The sequence below is a fragment of the Microcaecilia unicolor genome, chromosome 2, assembly GCF_901765095.1.
Source record: "Microcaecilia unicolor chromosome 2, aMicUni1.1, whole genome shotgun sequence".
NCBI lineage: Eukaryota > Metazoa > Chordata > Amphibia > Gymnophiona > Siphonopidae > Microcaecilia > Microcaecilia unicolor.
This window is the reverse complement of record NC_044032.1, coordinates 66,332,501-66,352,712: the sequence shown is the minus strand read 5'-3', so window position 1 is coordinate 66,352,712 and position 20,212 is coordinate 66,332,501. Positions and strand designations below refer to the sequence as shown.

The window sequence follows — 20,212 nt, the reverse complement described above, 5'->3', positions numbered from 1 at the left end:
AAGCCCCGGGATACATGACAGACCTCATTGACATACCAGTCAGAAACACATCCAAATCTACACGAACATATCTAAATCTGCACTACCCAAGCTGCAAAGAACTCAAATACAAATCAACTTACGCATCCGTTTTTCCTATATAAGCACACAACTGTGGAACGCATTACCATAAGCCCTGAAAACATACAACCACCTAAACTTCCGGAAATCACTAAAGACTAACTTGTTCGAAAAGGCATACCCCGCAGACCCAGCTTGAATGCCTGAACTCTGCAACACAACATAAGTAAAGTACATAATGGACATAACACAAATCTTCTGTTGACTGAACCACATGAACTTTGTCTACCACAACATCACATTGTATTTGTTTTCACCGGAGTTTGCGAACGCCACTCCGGTACCATGTAAGCCACATTGAGCCTGCAAATAGGTGGGAAAATGTGGGATACAAATGTAACAAATAAATCAAGGTAATATATCTAGGGAAGTTAAAAAAATCTTAAATTATTCTTCCTTATTTGATTTTCCATAAGTTCCAGCTTTTGATCAACCAAAGATCTTTCCTTCAATAAAGACATTTTCAAACTTCTCATTTCAACCAATTGCTCAGCCTGTGTCTCCAGTTGTTCTCCCTGTAACTTTAACAACTCTCCGTGGCTCACCACTGTAGATGAAGTCACCACTAACTCATTTTTTTAACTCGGATAATGTCAGTTTAAGGTTAGTGCCCATATACTTAACAGCCTGCATAAAGTATCCAATGTGACCACAGCCGGTTTTCCAATTTCACCATCAGTTACCTCCAGAAGCTTCCTTCTCCCCTCCTCCAACTGCCAGTGCAGATCTTCTCCCTATCAGCCCAGGCTCATAAAGCTCCTGTTCGACCATCCCTCCTTGGAGACAGTGTCCTCCAGCCACTTCGGAACAGGAAACTACCTCCAACCCCACTGCCAGTGTGCTTTCTGGGTTGCAGGGGGATCAGCTTCTGTTCCAGGCTGAGATGCCCGAATCCCTCAATGGACCTCCTGAAGCAGGCTCTGTAATAACAGTGAGCCACAGTGCCGCTCCCTCCAATGTGGTCTGCACCAAACACCTTGGCACCGTCTGAGCTAGAGGAAAGCTCTTCGAATCGCCTATCTGCTTCCCCGTTTCAGCAAGCTGATGGCAGAAGCAGTAGTGTCCAGAGAACACAGAGGTATGGAGGAGTACTGCGATCACTTACCTGCTCCCGACGTCATCTTGGCCCCTCTCATCAGCACGGCCACTCTTTTCTGTGTTTGGAGTCTGAACATACCCCTTCTAATTGGGTTCTCTATCTTCAGATCAAAGCCAGAACCCAGTTATCCAGAGTGGCTCATGAGGAGCTCTTTTTGAAGCTGAGGCCTCAACGTTGGCATTGATGTCTGTGTTTGCATCGACACCTGCCTCAACGTTGGCCATTATGCAAACCTCTGGGGCCAACCGATGTCGAAATTGACACGAGACTCATCCTTGTTGGTACCAAGGATCGTGAATACTACTACTACAAATCATTTCTGTAGCGCTACCAGTCGTACACAGCGCTTCACAATTGAACATGAAGAAAAGACAGTTCCTGCTCAAAAGAGCTTACAATCTTGTCATTGCAACTTAACCATATGAAGATGCATGGTGCCATGAGTTTCGGGGCACTGAGGCATTCACTCCCCAAGGAGTGTCCATGCCAGAAGGACTTCCAGCTGGTGCTGCTGCGTGCGTCTCGGAGCATTGGAACTAGGAACCTTGCTCCATGATCTGCTGGCTGGCTTTTTTCAGAGTGCATTGGTGTTGAAGGCCAAGAGGGATTACGAAAAAAAAAGATAGCATTAGAGGCAAAAAAAATATATAGTAAAAAAGATTTTCGGTATATTAAAAGCAGGAAGCCGGCAAGAGAATCGGTTGGGCGGCTGGACGACCGAGGGGTAAAAGGTGTGATCAAGGATGACAAAGACGTAGTGGAGAGATTGAATGAATTCTTTACTTCGGTCTTCACAGAAAGATTTGGGCGGGATACCAGTGTCGGAAATGGTATTTCAAGCGGACGAGTCAGAGAAGCTTACTGAATTCACAGTAAACCTGGAGGACGTAATGGGGCAGTTCAGCAAACTGAAGAGTAGCAAATCTCCTGGACCAGGATGGTATACATCCTAGAGTACTGATAGAACTGAAAAATGAGCTTGTGGAGCTTCTGTTAGTGATATGCAATTTATCCTTAAAATCGGGCGTGGTACCGGAAGATTGGAGGGTGGCCAATGTAACGCCGATTTTTAAAAAAGGTTCCAGGGGAGATCCAGGAAATTATAGACCGGTGAGTCTGACGTCGGTGCCGGGGAAAATGGTAGAGGCTATTATTAAAAACAAAATTACAGAGCACATCCAAGGACATGGATTACTGAGACCAAGTCAGCACAGCTTTAGTATGGGGAAATCTTGCCTGACCAATTTACTTTGAAGCAGTAAACAAACATGGACAAAGGGGAGCCAGTTGATATTGTGTATCTGGATTTTCAAAAGGCGTTTGATACGGTACCTCATGAAAGGCTACAGAGAAAATTGGAGGGTCATGAGATAGGAGGAAATGTCTTATTGTGGATTAAAAACTGGTTGAAGGATAGGAAACAGAGAGTGGGGTTAAATGGGCAGTATTCACAATGGAGAAGGGTAGTTAGTGGGGTTCCTCAGGGGTCAGTGGTAGGACCGCTGCTTTTTAATATATTTATAAATGATTTAGAGATGGGAGTAACCAGCGAGGTAATTAAATTTGCTGATGACAAAGTTATTCAAAGTCGTTAATTTGTGAGAGGATTGTGAAAAATTACAGAAGGACTTACAAGACTGGGAGACTGGGCGGCTAAATGGCAGATGACGTTTAATGTGAACAAGTGCAAGGTGATGCATGTGGGGAAAAAAGAACCTGAATTATAACTACGTCATGCAAGGTTCCACGTTAGGAGTTACGGACCAAGAAAGGGATCTGGGTGTCATTGTTGATAATACACTGAAACCTTCTGCTCAGTGTGCTGCTCCATGGTGTGACCTCACCTTGAGTATTGTGTTCAATTCTGGTCGCTGCATCTCAAGAAAGATATAGTAGAACTGGAAAAGGTGCAGCGAAGGGCGACAAAAATGATAGCAGGGATGGGACGACTTCCCTATGAAGAAAGACTAAAGAGGCTAGGGCTTTTCAGCTTGGAGAAGAGACGGCTGAGGGGAGACATGATAGAGTTATATAAAATAATGAGTGGAGTGGAACAGGTGGATGTGAAGCGTCTGTTCACGCTTTCCAAAAATACTAGGACTAGGGGGCATGAGATGGAACTACAGTGTAGTAAATTTAAAACAAATAGGAGAAAATTTTTCTTCACCCAACACGTAATTAAACTCTGGAATTCGTTACTGGAGAACGTAGTGAAGGCAGTTAGCTTGGCAGAGTTTAAAAAGGGGTTGGACGGTTTCCTAAAGGACAAGTCCATAGACCGCTACTAAATGGACTTGGGAAAACTCCACAATTTCGAGAATAACCTGTATAAAATGTTTGTACGTTTGGGTAGTTTGCCAGGTGCCCTTGACCTGGATTGGCCGCTGTCGGGGATAGGATGCTGGGCTCGATGGACCTTTGGTCTAGGCCCAGTATGGCATTACTTATGTACTTATGAGGGTGCTTTCACCTGCCATGCCTCTCCACTCAGCCCCATTTGGCCCTCAGCCTGTGGTGAGGCTCTTCTGCTTTTACAGCTTGTCTCTACACTGACGTCCCTCTATGGGCACATCTGAGCCTTGCTCCCTGAGTTCCTGGCTTTGTTCAGAGGGCATTGGCGCTGAGGGTGCTTGCGCCGGTTATGCTTCTCAAGTTGGCCCCGCGTGGCTTCAAGCCTGTGGTGAGGCCTCCAGCACCAGTGTCGCATGCAGCTCTTGCGTCAATTGCCACCTACATCAATGGACAGTCGGCACCAGCAATTTTCATCAAAGTCAAGCCTGGAGTCCACTACTTGACGCCCCTCTCGGGGTCAGCGTTCCTCTCGGTTGAGCCAGATTCAGTCTGTCCTCCCATGAGGAGTTTGTGGCTAACACCAATGAGAGGCGCATGGGAGTCAGATGAAGATCTCAGATGCTTCTTGGAGCAGAAGTCCTATTTAATACCATCTGGCCCCCTCACCTCCAAAGGAGTGAAGGCCATCTCCCCATCTACAAGACCTTTCCTTTTCTTTTGGTGAGGTTATGGTAGCTGCCATTCCACTTCTTTTACAGGCGGAGGATCGACCCAGAGCTCACCTTTTCAAGCTCCTGAACTACAAGTTTCAAACTGTATAAAACACAGGAAATATTGACCCAAAGATGAATATAAATCTAAATATCCATTAAAGTTACCTTAATTACATTGGACCACTCTATATGCATGGTACTTATGTACTAAAAGCTTGTAATTCTAAGAAGTCTTGTACAGTATGTGGCCCTAGACATGACCTTAACATTGGTCAGCAAAAATACAGAAAAAAACAGGGTTTTTTCCATTCTCTTGATGCACCTCCCTCCCCAAGATCTTGTATAACCATCTCCACACTCGCACACATCTGTGTTTCAGTGAAGGGTGAACTTCCCCTTCTCCCATCACTTGCCCAACAAATAATGCTAACTGTGTAAACATGTTTTTGTGTCCAGTCTAGTCAGGAGGAGTGCGGGTCACATGGCTGTCCTTGCACAGTTTCACAAGGCCACCCTGCAGCCTGATCTAGTTAGTAAGGATTGAAAATAGCACACAGAACAATTAGGGGGGGGGGATGAAATAATTTTTTGCAGGTAATCCTTGTTTCATTATTCAGAGGGGGTGTTCTGAACATACAGACAGGGATCCGAGCCCCTCCCCCCAAGTTCCCTTCAATACTCCTCCAGCTTTAGTGTTTTCCTATGTGGAGGGAGGGGGGACACACTTGTCATTCTTGCCACCCAGATTCGAGCTGTCTGCCGGTTGCACCTCAGCAGATGCTGCGGTTGTTTAATCATATGGCCCCCACCATCCATGTAACACTCATGCCTAATTTTTACATGCCGTCGGGCCACAGGGACTCTGGATGACATCAACTGGTTGTCCCCACAGCTTATTCTCTTTTTTGGTGGACTCTTTGGTCCACTTTAACTCTAGGTCTCCCTTTATGACTCTAGGTCTCCCTTTTTCAACTTACTCATCCTCACGGGGTGCTGACAGTGACTGCATCTTACCTAGGGTGGGACATTTCTTTAGCCAGACTACACACTTGAGTTGCTTGGTCAGCCCAGGAGACAGCTCCCCCTCTCATCCTTCGTGTATTCCAGGTAATCTGGACTGCGCTACAAGATTTCAGTGATACGCTGTTCAGCCACTTGTTTTTTTTTTCTCACGAACAATCACGCTGCACTGTACACCCGGCCTGCAGGGGGACACTGGTTTGTGCCGTCTGTGTTAGAGGACTGTCCGGATATGCAAGGTAAAGGTGGTATCAACTGAGATGGAGGTTGGAATGCCATTACAGAGGTTATTGGTGAGATCATACATAATGTGCTGTCCCATTCTGGAAGCAATATCTCAAAAGAATATAGACAAAAGATAGATGGATCCTTCACGTAGCACTTGAGTGCTACCCCTAGCACCCACCTGGGGTGTTAACCCTGTGGCTACCTGGATGTTCCTACCCAGCACTGCCCAGTCCCGCCTGCACCTGCGAATGTGCACCTACACTGGCATACCCCCTACCCGCCTACTGGGTCATGCTTGCCTCTGGACGAATCTTCCATTCACAAGTTATTTCCCCAGTGGTTTTTAGGAACACTGGGGCCAAGGTCCTAGGGGTCTCACAGACCAAGAACACAAACTGCCAAGGATTCTAAGTCAGTCCAGGACAGCAGAGCTAACAAACTAATAGATTTATTATTTAAAAAAAAAAAACTAAAACAGTGAACATTAAGAGTGGTAAACGGCAAACAGAAACAGGTAAATAACACAGCCGCAGTATTAACACTTATTGTGACAAAACGGGATTTAGGTCTGTTGTTATGTTGCTGTATGACATCTTTTTTCCCCTCGGTGCATTTCCCTTAATTGGCCAGCAGGTGGTGCCTGTCCTGTTCTTTGAAGCTTCAGCTGTTTTCTTTTCAGCTTATCTTCCACAGGAAGAGAGGAAATGCTGTGGGCCCTGATTGGCCCTGAAGTGCAAGATTCAGCCAGAATGTGCTGGAATCTCCCAGTCTCAGAGTGGGAGAGTGGAGATCTCTGCACTGAGACCCTGTTCAAATCCTTTGAGCAGTTATTTTTCCTAAGCTCCCCAGGTACTAAAGTAGTAAAGTGTTTAGTTTTAATGTTGATTCCTGTTATTTTTACCTGTTTGCTTACACCTTTTCACCATTCACTGTTATACCTTTTTCTGATAATAAACCTTATTAGTTTATTAGCTCTGTTGTCCTGGACTGTCTCAGAATCCTGGTAGATTGTGTTTTTGGTCTGTGGGTGTTTTCTAGGAACTGTGGGACCCTTAGTATTGTGGTCCCAGTGTCCTTAGAAACCACCGGGCAGGCAGAACCCATTGTGTTGGGTGGAGGATACCACCCACTGTAGGAGCGTGTGCACAGGTGCAGGTGGGCCTGAGCAGTGCTGGGTTGGACCATTTAGCTGGTCGCAGGTTTAGCCCCAGGTGGGTGCTAGTCATTTCGTGACACTAACTAAACACTTTTTTACTACCTAAGTAGTACCTGTGAAGATCAGGAAAGGAAACTGCTCACAGGAATTGAACAGGGCCTCAGTGCAGAGGTCTGTTCCCTTCACACTCCCAACATTCTGAGCTAGGTCTTTGGCTTCAGGTGCCAATTAGGGCACAGAGCATTAGCACTAAGGATGTTTGACCAATGACACTGCAGGTTACTTTTCCCTTTTGGGGAATGTAGATAAAAAGAAAACAGACCTCTGTTACAGCTATAATGCAGAGGTCAGACACCACCTGCTGGTCAAACAAAGGAAACGCACTGAAGGGAAAAAAAAGTCGTAGGGCAGCATTACAAATCCTAAACATGAAAGTTCCCAGTTTCACTACAGGGTCCAAAGGTATTGGCTATGAAAATTAGCTACAATCTTCACAATTAAATTCCTTGAAATAACTTACACTGCATATATGTAAACTCAAAAATTTGAGAAGGTGGGATACAGGGGCGTAGCCAGCCTTCCGTGGGAGAGAGGTCCGAGCCCGGGGGGAGGGGGCACATTTTAGCCCTCCCCCCGGCGCCGCCCCCCCCCACCGCCGACATTGCCGCCGCGAACCCGCCGCCGCTGCAGCCACCTTTACTTTTGCTGGCGGGACGTCAGCAAACAAATTGAAGTGCAGGAAGGACTGAGAAGACGTCGGCTGGCGGGGAGTGGGATCCCCCGCCAGCAAAAGTAAAGGTAGGCGGCGGCGGGGGCGGGTTCACCGGGAGGGGGGTCCTGGGGTGAATCTGCGGGGGCCCCAGCCCCCTCAGGCCCCACGTAGCTACGCCACTGGTGGGATATGGTGAAAATAATAAAATACTTCAAAGAAACAAGTAATGCTTAAGAAGCAAGCATTTTTAAATGGAAAGAAGGTGTACAGCAAAGTTCTTGATATGAAGCTAAAAATGGGTACACTTAAGAGTTTGACTTTATAAAACAAAATAAAATAGTGAATGAAACAGCCTCCCAGTAAACCTTCCTGAGCCCTTACGTCAAGCCCCCTCCCTGCCCATCTTCAAGTCTTTGCTTAAAGCCCACCACTTCAATGCTGCCTTCGGCACCTAACTCTTACCTTCAGGATATCCAGACTGCCCCAATTTGACTGCCCCTATCGAACTGACTATTCACTTGTCCTTTAGATTGTAAGCTCTTTGTGCAGGGACTGTCCTTTTATGTTAAATTGTACAGCGCTGCGTAACCCTAGTAGCGCTTTAGAAATGTTAAGTAGTAGTAGTAAAGGTGGTAGAGACCAAAATACTAATAGAATTTGAGATAGTTTATATGCAAGGAAGAGGAATCCTTAGGTAACATCTAAGATTTGGTGGGCTCTTCAGTATTGAATTGGCAGTGGGCAAATTAGATGGGTTTTTGTGACCTTTATTTTTCTGTTATTTTGTGTCATTCAGTGCACCATATTAAGATATTGTTTTCCAAGTTTCTCTTTTCTGTTCATATATTTTTACATTTAGTTATTTTTCTTCTCTTGCAACTAGGTAATAAGTCCAGAGAAATATGACATAAAATGTGCCATACCTGAAGCAGCTGTTGTTCTGAATTCATGTGTGGAGCCCAGAATGCAAGTTACCATCACACTGACTTCTCCAGTCATTAGAGAAGAGACCATGAGGGATGGAGGTTGGAAAGATGATAACCATGCTTTCTTTATATTAACTGGTTTTATACACGTTATCTTTTTTTTTTTTTTTAATGATATTGCACCCTGGAAGTCAACATGCTGGCACAGCATCTGTATTTCTGTATTTAGAGCAAATCATCCACTTTCTTGATATGTGGTGCCACAAAGCCAAAACTCTTTAGTATTGAATTTATTCATATGATATTTTTTCATTAACAATATTTAACCTTAGATTTCAAGGAAATGATACAAAATTGTCCTATAACATAACTAGTGATGTTAAGTAGTAAATTGATGAAGAAAGACTCAGCAGGTGAGTTCAAGCTCACTTGGCAGAAGGTTATGCTTTGACAAAAATTAGACATGGCATACTTAAAGGTAGATCATTATGTGGTTTGAATGTGAAATTAGGTAAATCACGTTAACAGGGTGCCATTTTCCTTTCTGTAAAATGGCATAATTATACATCTGCTGTTGGCTTTTGCTTGGGGGTGAAGGTGAGAATTTTATCTCTGAAGTTACCCTTTGGTCTGGAGCATGTTCATAAATATAAAACTGTATACTTGTAGATAAGGGAATTTCACCCTCAGGTTGTGCACTGTACATATTTATTTAAACAAAGACAGTAGCTTAGTCAACAAGCTTAAGCAGAAGTCACAGCACATAAATGAATTTGTGTTTGGAGAGTGCCATTATTCTGGTGCCAGCAGTGTTGCTTTAAGGTTTGCTCTGTAACACTTTTTCACAGCACCAAATGCTTTTTAGGCAGCAACAGCATGATAGTGTCCGGTATGTTGGTTCTGTTGTCGTATGGGTCAGATAAAATTATCTTTGTTTCCTTTTTTATTTTTTCCCCCTTTGCTGTAAAATAAATCCCAGTACTATGAAGCTCATAATGCTAACTTGACTGACACTTTTTTTTTGTTTTTTAACTACCAATCATTGTCAGTGTTGAAAACCATCAGTTTGCATCTATTGTTGAAGCATTTTATTTGCCTATCTATATTTTGTAATTATTACATATTTTTTGTTGGACATACCTTCTTAAAAATGTTCATCTTTTTATCCCTAAGATTAGAATAAGATTCTGTGACCTCTAGAGGTGAATAAGTTTTATGTTGACTTTTTAGCTTGTTTTCTGAGACTGCCACAGATTTAGAACAAGAAACATTTATTGTGTCCTGTGACTCTCTGCAAGGATTGTAAGGAGAGGAGTGGGAAAATACTGTTTTTAGTGCCTATGAAGCAAATTGATCAGGGATATTTTTGCAACAAAGGTTTGTCACCACTGATTTACTGTTAAGTTTGAGTTCCAAATACAAGAAAATATTAACAAAGGATTCATTTCCCTTTTAAAAAATAAATAATGAGTTATGAGATGGGATTCATTAAAACCATAAAGGTTTTGTTTGCACACATATTAGAGTGCTGGTAAATTTCCTTGCATTTCAATCTTTATTCACCATGAAATGCTTGTTTAGAGTTTTCAAATGGTTAATTGTTTTTTTAACAAGATACAGGAATGTACATGCTCTTCTATCAAAGGAAGCAAAACTGTATTTTTGTCTGACCCACAACTGGAGTTAGAGATGCTTGAGACTTTTATTTAATGATTATCTGAGGGGAACCAGTCAGTTAACAGTCTGGTATATATCAAGTCAACAGCATGGAGCTGCAAAATGGATGTATAGAAAGCAGTTTTCCAAAAGAAAAAGAGAATTAAGGATCAACAAAATCTGTACAAATTTAACGTCCCAGGGAGTAAGTTTCACTTTTGGTGAATAAAAACTACTATCTGCAGTTTCTTCAGATGTGTATGTTTTTTAAAGGTAGATCATTTATTCATTTTGTCATTGCATCACTCAAAATCAAAAATAAAATACTTGGTATTACCTGTGATGTGCCTCAGTGTGTAGATTGTGTATTATACAGTTTGATCACATCTGATACTGCAGGATGACATTTAAACAGATGCACACATAATACCCAGGAACTTTGAAACAATTTGTAAAATCTAATCTAATCAGGTTCTTCTGTACCGCTAAATTCCCACAGGGTCCGAAGCGGTTTACAATAAAATACATTTACAATACATTCACAGGCAAATTATAGCAATTACAATCACAGGCAAAATTAAAGCAATTACAATCTAATGTCAAGTGTTATCTAACCAATTATGTAGTCAATCATCACTCAGTTTGGTAGATATATATTTGGCAAATAGAAAGTGGAAAACCTGCCTCATGTTATATGGTATCTATAAAGATGGGAATGTTATTCCTTTTTTCTCCTTCCCAACTGTCCTCTATAGCTAAATTTCTAGAAAATTAAAACATGATTTTGTTGATCCCTAACATTATTGCAAGGCACTATACAACATTTAAAGCAGCAGCACTATATGTCCCTCAGAATAAGCTACTTATCTTTTTCTGTCATCAGGCTGGATTGAGTCAAGCACTTTTCTGTCATCAGGCTGGATTGAGTCAGGCACACAGGTGCAATGATGTCATCACACATTACCAGAATAGAACAGCTCTCTCAGAGCTTAGTTTGGGCATGTGTGGTCCTTCCCATGCACAACAGTCTCTTCAGTACCTCAGATTTGTGTGTGTTCTCTTTCAAATGGGCATAAAAATGAAGCTCTCTCCCAGTTCCACAAGGTTTCTTCCTCTGTGTGTTACTGGTTGTTGTTGCTAATCTCATTTCTTAAAAAAAAGTGTATGTTTCTTCCTGTACTGTATCCCCACCAAAGTCAGAGATCTGCCCCCATCCATAGTGTGGGAGAAAGATCCAGATTTCAGTACCCAATCTGCTTGGGCTTTGACCATAACCATGCTGAATGCAAGTGTTGTGGTTGTATGTCTCTACAAGCCCAAACCAACTTCAGAACCACTATGAAGCACAGAAGAGGTTTCTGCTTGCCCAAGGAAAAGAAAAGACTTGAGTACAGAGATGCAGTGACTCTGCATGTTCAAACAGATCCTTCTTGGCAGAGTTTCCGTCTATCCCCTGCAGAGTGACTGAGTCCAACCACAGAGGAGCTGCACCAAGGATTGGGAAAGTAGTATGTAGCTTCTAGGAGGTTTTAAGCCGAAAGCATAGTCTTCAGGCCTTTCACACGGTATGGAGGTGAAGACATCTTGGATGACCCCTTCAAATGCACATATGAAGTGGAAGCACATTAGTGCTTAAGTTTATCAAAGGTATCCTCCAAGTGCAAGCCTGCATATCCTTCTCCAGCTCCGTTTACATGTCAAACACAGTGCCAGGATACTACTGCTGACATGTTTCAACCTCTGTCAGCAGAGTTGTTCCAGTGCATTTAGAGCACAGTCATTCTGTAGCAGATTGATTCATTTCAGGGACGATGTAGGACTCCTGTTGCTCCTCAGTTCAATTTCAGTTCCCACTGTGCAGAGGATTCCCAACTTCTTATATCTTCAAATCCTGACCTGGTTATGGCGGCAGAAAAATTTGTTTTCCCACCCCTTCCAGAACAACCTTGTTCATTCATACAAAACACGGCCAACAAATTTGTTAAGGAGTATTTAGAGGACTTGCCAAACGTTCTATATCAACAGTCCAATACAGCAACAAGGCATACCTCTTGTACAGACACACGCTAACTCTTAAGAGTCATTAGTTTCTCCACTCTCTACTTCAGATTCAGAATCTAAAGGAGACCATTAATTGCCTTTCCAAGCTCTGCAGTCTCACAAAATGTGCTGTGTGCTGTAGAACTTTTTAGATCTGGGTTTCATCCCTCCTAAATCTTTCCTAGAAGGAGAGGAGTATTCTACAGGGATTCTATCTAATCCATCCCCAACTCCAGCTTAGAATGAGTCCTCATTATAAGGACATCTACCTGAGGTTTCTATAATACTGGACGAGAGCTACTGTTACCCCTTCAGCAGGAAGCAGAACCACAAACAAATGTCTTCGGGCTCGTCAGCTTAGACCCCTGAAGCTACTGTTGAGATACCATAAGTACATAAGTAGTGCCATACTGGGAAAGACCAAAGGTCCATCTAGCCCAGCATCCTGTCACCGACAGTGGCCAATCCAGGTCAAGGGCACCTGGCACGCTCCCCAAACGTAAAAACATTCCAGACAAGTTATACCTAAAAATGCGGAATTTTTCCAAGTCCATTTAATAGCGGTCTATGGACTTGTCCTTTAGGAATCTATCTAACCCCTTTTTAAACTCTGTCAAGCTAACCGCCCGTACCACGTTCTCCGGCAACGAATTCCAGAGTCTAATTACACGTTGGGTGAAGAAAAATTTTCTCCGATTCGTTTTAAATTTACCACACTGTAGCTTCAACTCATGCCCTCTAGTCCTAGTATTTTTGGATAGCGTGAACAGTCGCTTCACATCCACCCGATCCATTCCACTCATTATTTTATACACTTCTATCATATCTCCCCTCAGCCGTCTCTTCTCCAAGCTGAAAAGCCCTAGCCTTCTCAGCCTCTCTTCATAGGAAAGTCGTCCCATCCCCACTATCATTTTCGTCACCCTTCGCTGTACCTTTTCCAATTCTACTATATCTTTTTTGAGATACGGAGACCAGTACTGAACACAATACTCCAGGTGCGGTCGCACCATGGAGCGATACAACGGCATTATAACATCCGCACACCTGGACTCCATACCCTTCCTGATAACACCCAACATTCTATTCGCTTTCCTAGCCGCAGCAGCACACTGAGCAGAAGGTTTCAGCGTATCATCGATGATTCTTGGCTTCCTACAAGAACAGCAGATTTGTATGTATTGGTCCCCACTTACCGTTCAGCCTGTCTCCACACTCCTCCATTGTAGTTGAATTGGCCATGAAGAACAGAAGACTGCATAGTTTCCAAACATGCCTCCCGGTAAAGATCCAGGCTCTTAACTCTGCCGTCAGATCAATCTCTACCATGGTCTCAGCCCCATAGCTCCCTACTCCAGGAACAAGTCAGTCATCTCTTACAGGCCAAGGCTTCTACCCCAGGTACCTACTGATACTCAAGAATCAGAGGCTTGTTCTGTGTTTTAGATTTCAGGAATCGCAGCCTTCTTCTTTGCAAAGAAAATTTTTAAATGAGCATACGTCCATCCATTCTCCCCTGTTTTGAAGAAGGAAGACTGGCTGTAGACACTATTTCAAGGATGTTTAAAAACACGTTCCAATCTATCCAAGTTACAGAAAATACCTCCAGTTCCTTTATACAAATCATTATCAGTACAGAGTCCTCTCTTTTGGCCTCTCATCAACCCCAGAGCCTTCACCAAGTAAATTGCTTGTTTACTCTTTCCAAAAATACTAGGACTTGGGGGCAAGCAATGAAGCTACAAAGTAGTAAATGTAAAACAAATCGGAGAAAATATTTTTCCACTCAACGTGCAATTAAGCTCTAGCATTCGTAAAAAGCAGTTAGGGTTTAAAAAAGGTTTGGCTAACATCCTAAAAGAAAAGTCCATAAGCCATTATTAAGATGGACTTGGGGAAAATCCACTGCTTATTTGTAGGCTAAGCAGCATAAAATGTACTGTACTGTTTTGGGATTTTTTTCAGGTACTTGTAAACCTGGATTGCCCAGTATTGGAAACAAGATGCTGGGCTTGATGGTCCTGTAGTCTGTCCCAGGATGGTAATATTTATGTTCTTACCTCTTAATGGTGGCCACACATTTTGCACAACCAGTATCACCTAGTACTTCTATACATTGATAACCAGCTTCTTAAATCTTCCTCAGAAAACCTTGTTCTAACTCTCAAGGTAAGAGTAATTTACCTACTTCAGATGTTTGGCTTCGTTGAGGGCTGTTTGGGGACTAAAAATGACTGGTGCATGTCCTTCTCCCTTCCTCATTCACATACCTTCCCAGCCAGCATGTCCTTCTCCCTGCTTCATTCACACCCCACCACCCAGATCCAGCATGCCCTCTCTGCTGCCCACCCTCCCAAACACATACACACAAATGTTGTATACTTATCCCCTAACTGACAAATCTCTCACTCTAAACTTTGACAAGTTCATTAAAGTAAAATGTATTTTCAGAAATCACTCACCCTTCCTATCCAAGGAAAATGTTTTATTCAGGAATCAGTATTTCTCAGAGCGCACACACTCACACTTCTGCTTTTCTTTTACCAAAAAAAAATCTGGATTTCACTCATCAACTCTTTACACACACTCAGCTAAACTTCCTCTGAAAAATACTGTTTGAGCCATCAGCCAATCCAATGGCTTTTAGTTGTCTCCAGTACTCCTGGTAATTGTCATGCAGATTTCCTGCAGTCATACCCTCCCTTCCATGTACATGCGCAGCACATATTTTCAACCAGCCAGAACATTTTTCAGATTTTACACAATCACTGCTACTGGTATTTATTTTTATCACTCCCCAATCTCACTTGCAGACCTCCTCCAAACCTCTTCTCTATAATTCTAACACTGTACAAGCTCATCCTGAATTAAGAGTTCTTCCCATACCAGGGACATAATATAGCACTGGCTCTGTCCTGTAAAACAAGTTCAGCACAGACATGAAACTAACAGTAGCAAGATTGCTACAGATACTGATGAGAATAACTCATAGATAGGCGACCCTGGTTTATTGATGGGATTCTGAAGTCAAAATTTTAGGGATATAGCATAGGCAAAAGCGTTTGCTGTCAGACAAATTGAACTCTCTGATGTTTCATGGTCACAGCCAAAGCTTGCTTACAAATGTTTGGTCATATGGCTGTTGTGGTACATGTGGTCCTGTTTGTCATCCTGAAATTAGAATACCTCAGTGGTATTTCCAACTTTCAGTGGAGCCAACGAACCCAAGCTTTATCTGCCACATTTCATTTCACCTCTACTATTGATTATGCTTCAGTGGTGAACCTGACCAGAGGTTATTTCTGTTTCCTACATCAGATAAGGCGACCATTTAGCCTCCCAATTTAATCAAGAATCTGGCCACCATCCAAAAGATTTTTTCCATATCAGAATGGAGTTTCAAGCTATATTTTATCTATCTTCCTCCTTCTAGATCAGTGTTTCCCCAAGTCCAGTCCTGGAGTACCCCTTGCCAGTCAGGTTTTCAGGAAATCTACAGTGAATATGCATGAAAGAGATTTGCATAAAAACACAGTTTTAGATCACTCGGTATTAGTTCAAATGAGTAATCAAGCAAGGTGACATGGAATCCCCTTTCACCTCTGCTGCAACGGGGGGGTTGGGGGGTGGCACTAGGCCACCGAGGTGGAGAGGTGCCCACTGGGCCACCAGGGAAACCTGTTTGCATGGGGGGGGGGGGGGGGATAGAGGTCCACTGGACTACAGCCCCCTTGTGTACATATAGGAGGAGGATGGAGGTCCACAGGATCTCCAGCCCCTTGTGTATGGTTTTGGGGGGGGGGGCTGTATACATGCTGGACAGGGCTCTCGATTCCTCCCCAATTCTCTGCAAACCTTGCCAGCTCTGAGCTGTTGTAGAGTTTGCCGCAGGATTAGCGCCAATATTTGACTTGCTGCCCACTGAGCATTGGGGAGGAATACCTAATGCCCTGTTTAGCATGCATTTGCATGCTACTTGCGCTCAGAGCTCAAACCCTAACTCCAGCTCCAAGCTGGTGCAGAGTTTGCTACGAGAGCAGCACCCAATATTTGGCACACTGAGCGTTGGAGCGAAATACCTAATGCCTTCTTTAACATGTTTGTGCGCAGAGCCAGCGAGCTCATTGTTGCACAAGCTCGCTGGCTCTGATCATAGGGCGCAAGCAAGCACAGGTGCTAGTCCGGCGCTAATGGCCTCTAGTGCCCGCATTTGTCTTTGATTAGCCACCCATGAGTTATGTGTTACGCAGACAGAACTGGAGGCAGGCAGAGCTCCAAACTCTCTGTGCATGGATGAGATGATTCAAGGAAGAGGTATTTAGATTTGTTAGGAGCTGGTAAACGTTCTGGGCAAGGGGAAGCCTATTCTGAAAAGATGAGTTCCACCTTAACTAGCTAGAGTCAGGCTGCTAGTACTAACTTTTAAAAAGGAAGATAAAGCAACTTTTTAAAAAGGGGTTAGAACCTGGGGAAAAGCCGACAGGAGCATATGTTTTGAAGTGCGTTATCTTTGAAGGAGGACACTATCAAACAGGGAAGTTAGGGCATCCTGATAGAAATGTTGCAATAAAGGCAGAAGTAAGCAAGAAACCTTTAAGGGAAGGGCAGACAGAAATTAAAGATTCCAAATTATCTTTCTCAACTGCTAAGCAGGTATTAGATACAAACAAAAAAAAATCCCACACATTTTGAAATGTCTGTATACAAATGCTAAAAACTTAAGATGGGAGAGTTAAGAGTATGCAACACTAAATGAAGAGCTAGATACAGTCAGTGTCTCAGAGACCTGATGGAAGGAAGATAACTAGTGGAACACAAACCAGGGCAGAAATTATGTTGCAATGATAATATAGATCAAAATGGAGTAAGGGTGATGTGATATGTTAGAATGGGCATTACGTTGAATAGAATAAAAATTTTGCAGGAAACATATGACAACATGTTAACAGAAATTAGTGATGCTAAAAAAATTTGGCTACACTATAATTGTGATTTCATTTACCCCAATATTGACTTGATAAATGGAACATCAGGAAATGATAGGAAGATAAAGTTTCTAGATCAAATGGCTGCTTCATGGAACAGCTGGTTCAGGATCCAACAAGAGGGGAAGCTATTTGATTTAGTCCTTAATGGAATGGAGGACTTGGTACAAGAGGAAATGTTGGGTTCATTTAGCAATAGTGATCATAACATCAAATTGTTAATAACTGGAGTGAAGACATTAAGGAAATCTACTGTGTTAACATTTAACTTTGAAAAAGATCAACTATGATTACACTGCCTTAAACTGGAGTCTTGAATTTATTTTAAAATAGCCTGTATGGTATAAAAGAGCTTCTGTGGTTTAAATTCAGGATCTATGATGGGGCTTCTTTCATTTTCAGTCAATAGAAACCATCTAAGAAGTAGGAAAAGATTAATGTTAGACTTTCCCCACTATGAAAAATATGACTTGGAAATCAAACTGGGAGTGCTCATTTGTGTTTCAGGGTGTCAAGATATGGGGTAATATTCTATAGAACTTTGTTTAATAACACCATATTTGTCTTTTCGTAAGGCCCTCAAAACGTATCTATTTTTAAATCAACAATCTTAGGTTTATTAAATGGCTGAAGGTCTTTTGAATATAGAACTGTAGCCCTGTAATCTTGTTTAATTCCTTCTATTTAGAAGCCTTGAGATTGTGATCTGCTCTGCACTATTTGATTAAAAGTGGAATAAAAATATTGCACTACAATAAGGAAAATGTCTAAACAAAAAAAAATTTAAAAGGAGCAGCTGCAAAGGTTAAGAATTAAATGAATTGTTTAAAAATGTTGTCTTGGCAGCCTAGCCCAGACCACATGTATTCCACATATTAAAAAAGGTGGAAGAAAGACCAAATTACAGCCATGGTTAAAATGTGAAAGAGGTGGTTATAGCCATAACATATTTCAAAAATTGGAAAAAGGATACAAATGAAGAAAATAGGAAACGGCATTATGCACTGGCGAGATAAGCACAAATTAGTATTAATGAAGGCAGGAAGAAAATTTGAAAAGAAGCTTGCTGTGTGGTAAATCTCAGTATAGAATAGCCCGTGAGAGTGTCAGTTGGACCATTAGGTTATTGAGGGTAAAAGAGGCACTTCCATATCATCAAGCTGATCAATCCATAGACTGGTGGGTTGTGTCCATCTACCAGCAGGTGGAGATAGAGAGCAAACTTTTGCCTCCCTATATGTGGTCATGTGCTGCTGGAAACTCCCCAGTATGTTCTCTATCTCAGCAGGTGGTGGTCACACAGCAGCAGCTCTGGCTAGGCCTCCAAGCCTAATTTTTAGGTTTTGTTGAGTGCCTGGGGTTGAGGGCTCTTTTGAGCAAGTGCAAACCTGGTGGTGCCAGGTCCCTCCTTTTCTCCCCCCTCCCGCTGGCTCCGTTAAAAAAAAAAAAAAAAAAAAAATTTTGAACGTCCTTAAAGGCGTTTATTTCGACATTTATTTAAGCGTCTATTGCAGCTACTCACTGGGACACCAGGTCGTTACAACTCGGAGCGGACAGCAGGTAATTTTTACCTTTCTATAGCGGGCAGGGGGTTCCCCGATTCTTCTCCTCGTGGCTATGGCGTCGGAGGGCGAGGGCGCGAAGGGTCGCTCCCCGGGTCGCTTGAGCGCTTCTAGAGGGGATGCGGGGGTCTTCAAGCCTGATTCGCCCTTGTTGGGGGACAGTTTCGTGACCGATGAATGTCCCGGTCCTTCCTCCGGCGTGGCGGTTTTTCCCGCCATAAACGCCCATCCCCCGCTCCTCGCCTCCGCCATCTTGGCCGGCCACGCGGCTCGGACGGCTTCTTCTTGGGCCGCCCTTGAGGTTGGAGACATTAATGCCTTGAACGCCCTTAATTTGGGCGACGGCACAGAAGCGGCTAAAGTTAAGAGCCGTTCTTCCCGCGCGGCTCCTTCGCGGAGTTTCGCGCCGGACGCCATTTTGGATGCACAGCATGTCTCTCCCCCGCTGTTGCGAGCGCCGGTTGAGGGTGCGTCTAGGGCTGTTGCCCAGACTGCGGAAGTACACAGTCTGGGGGGTTTCTCCCCCGAGTTTGTTTTGCTGCTGCATCAGGCCTTCCTCATGCACAACGCTGCCCCTGCTCCCTCGTCTGGTAAAGAGGTTGAGGTTCCCAGAGGTAAACGCCCTCGGGTTGATTCCCAGGCCTTGGAGGAATTTGTCTCCTCCGATGTAGATGAGGGCAGCGTGTCTGAGGTCTCCCAACGGTCCTTTGCGGATTCCTTGGAGGAGACGGATCCCCGCTCGGATGGAGCGGATGACCCCTCTGCAGCGCGGCTTTTTAGCCCAGAGGATTTGCCCAACCTGTTGTTACAGGCCATGGACACTTTGAAGATTTCCTCTCCGGAGGACGTCTCTCCCTCAGCCCCTGTTGGCTCTGCCATTATGCTGGGGACGAAGCGCCCGCCTAGAACCTTCCACGTGCATGATGCCATGCACACCTTAATTTCGGCTCAATGGGATGTCCCAGAAGCGAGCCTTAAAGTGGCTAGGGCTATGTCCCGCCTCTATCCTTTGGCTGTGAGTGAACGTGAGGCCTATCTGTGGCCTACCGTGGATTCTTTAATCACTGCGGTGACTAAGAAAACGGCGTTGCCGGTGGAAGGTGGCACAGCCCTAAAGGACGCCCAAGACAGAAGATTGGAGGCGACCTTAAGGTCGTCCTTTGAGGCGGCTGCTTTAAATTTGCAGGCCTCAGTTTGCGGCTCCTATGTGGCCAGGGCGTGCCTGACTATGGTGCAGCGGGATTCCCCCTCGGATCATTCCTTGAGGGCTGATTGGCCGGCCCTGGAATCGGGCTTAGCCTATTTGGCAGACTTGCTGTATGATGTCTTGAGGGCCTCAGCGAAAGGCATGGCTCAGACAATCTCTGCGCGGCGGTGGCTTTGGCTGAAACATTGGTCTGCTGACCACGCCTCTAAATCCCGCCTGGCTAGGTTGCCTTTTAAAGGCAAGCTGCTCTTTGGGGTCGAGCTGGACAAAATCGTGACCGATCTCGGCACGTCTAAGGGCAAGAAGTTACCAGAGGTCAGGGCTCGGGCTAGTACTCGTCCCGGTACCTTCAGAGGACGGTTGCAGGAAGCCCGTCGGTACCGCCCGGGCAAGTCGGGCAATGCCCCCTCTTCCTTCAAGAGGAATTTCTCCCCCAAGCAGCATTCCTTTCGCAGAGACCGCCGTCCCGGAGGTGCTCCCTCCGGTCCTCCCCCAG

At 44.0% G+C, this 20,212-nt stretch overlaps 1 protein-coding gene across 1 annotated transcript in view; it reads left to right on the top strand.

The window, feature by feature from the left end:
• Positions 1 to 20,212, top strand: part of ZFR (zinc finger RNA binding protein) — a 306,684-nt gene that overhangs the window by 246,425 nt on the left and 40,047 nt on the right. The window contains 1 exon segment of the mRNA XM_030193005.1: positions 8,224 to 8,365. Within this exon segment, the coding sequence (XP_030048865.1) occupies positions 8,224 to 8,365 (142 nt within the window).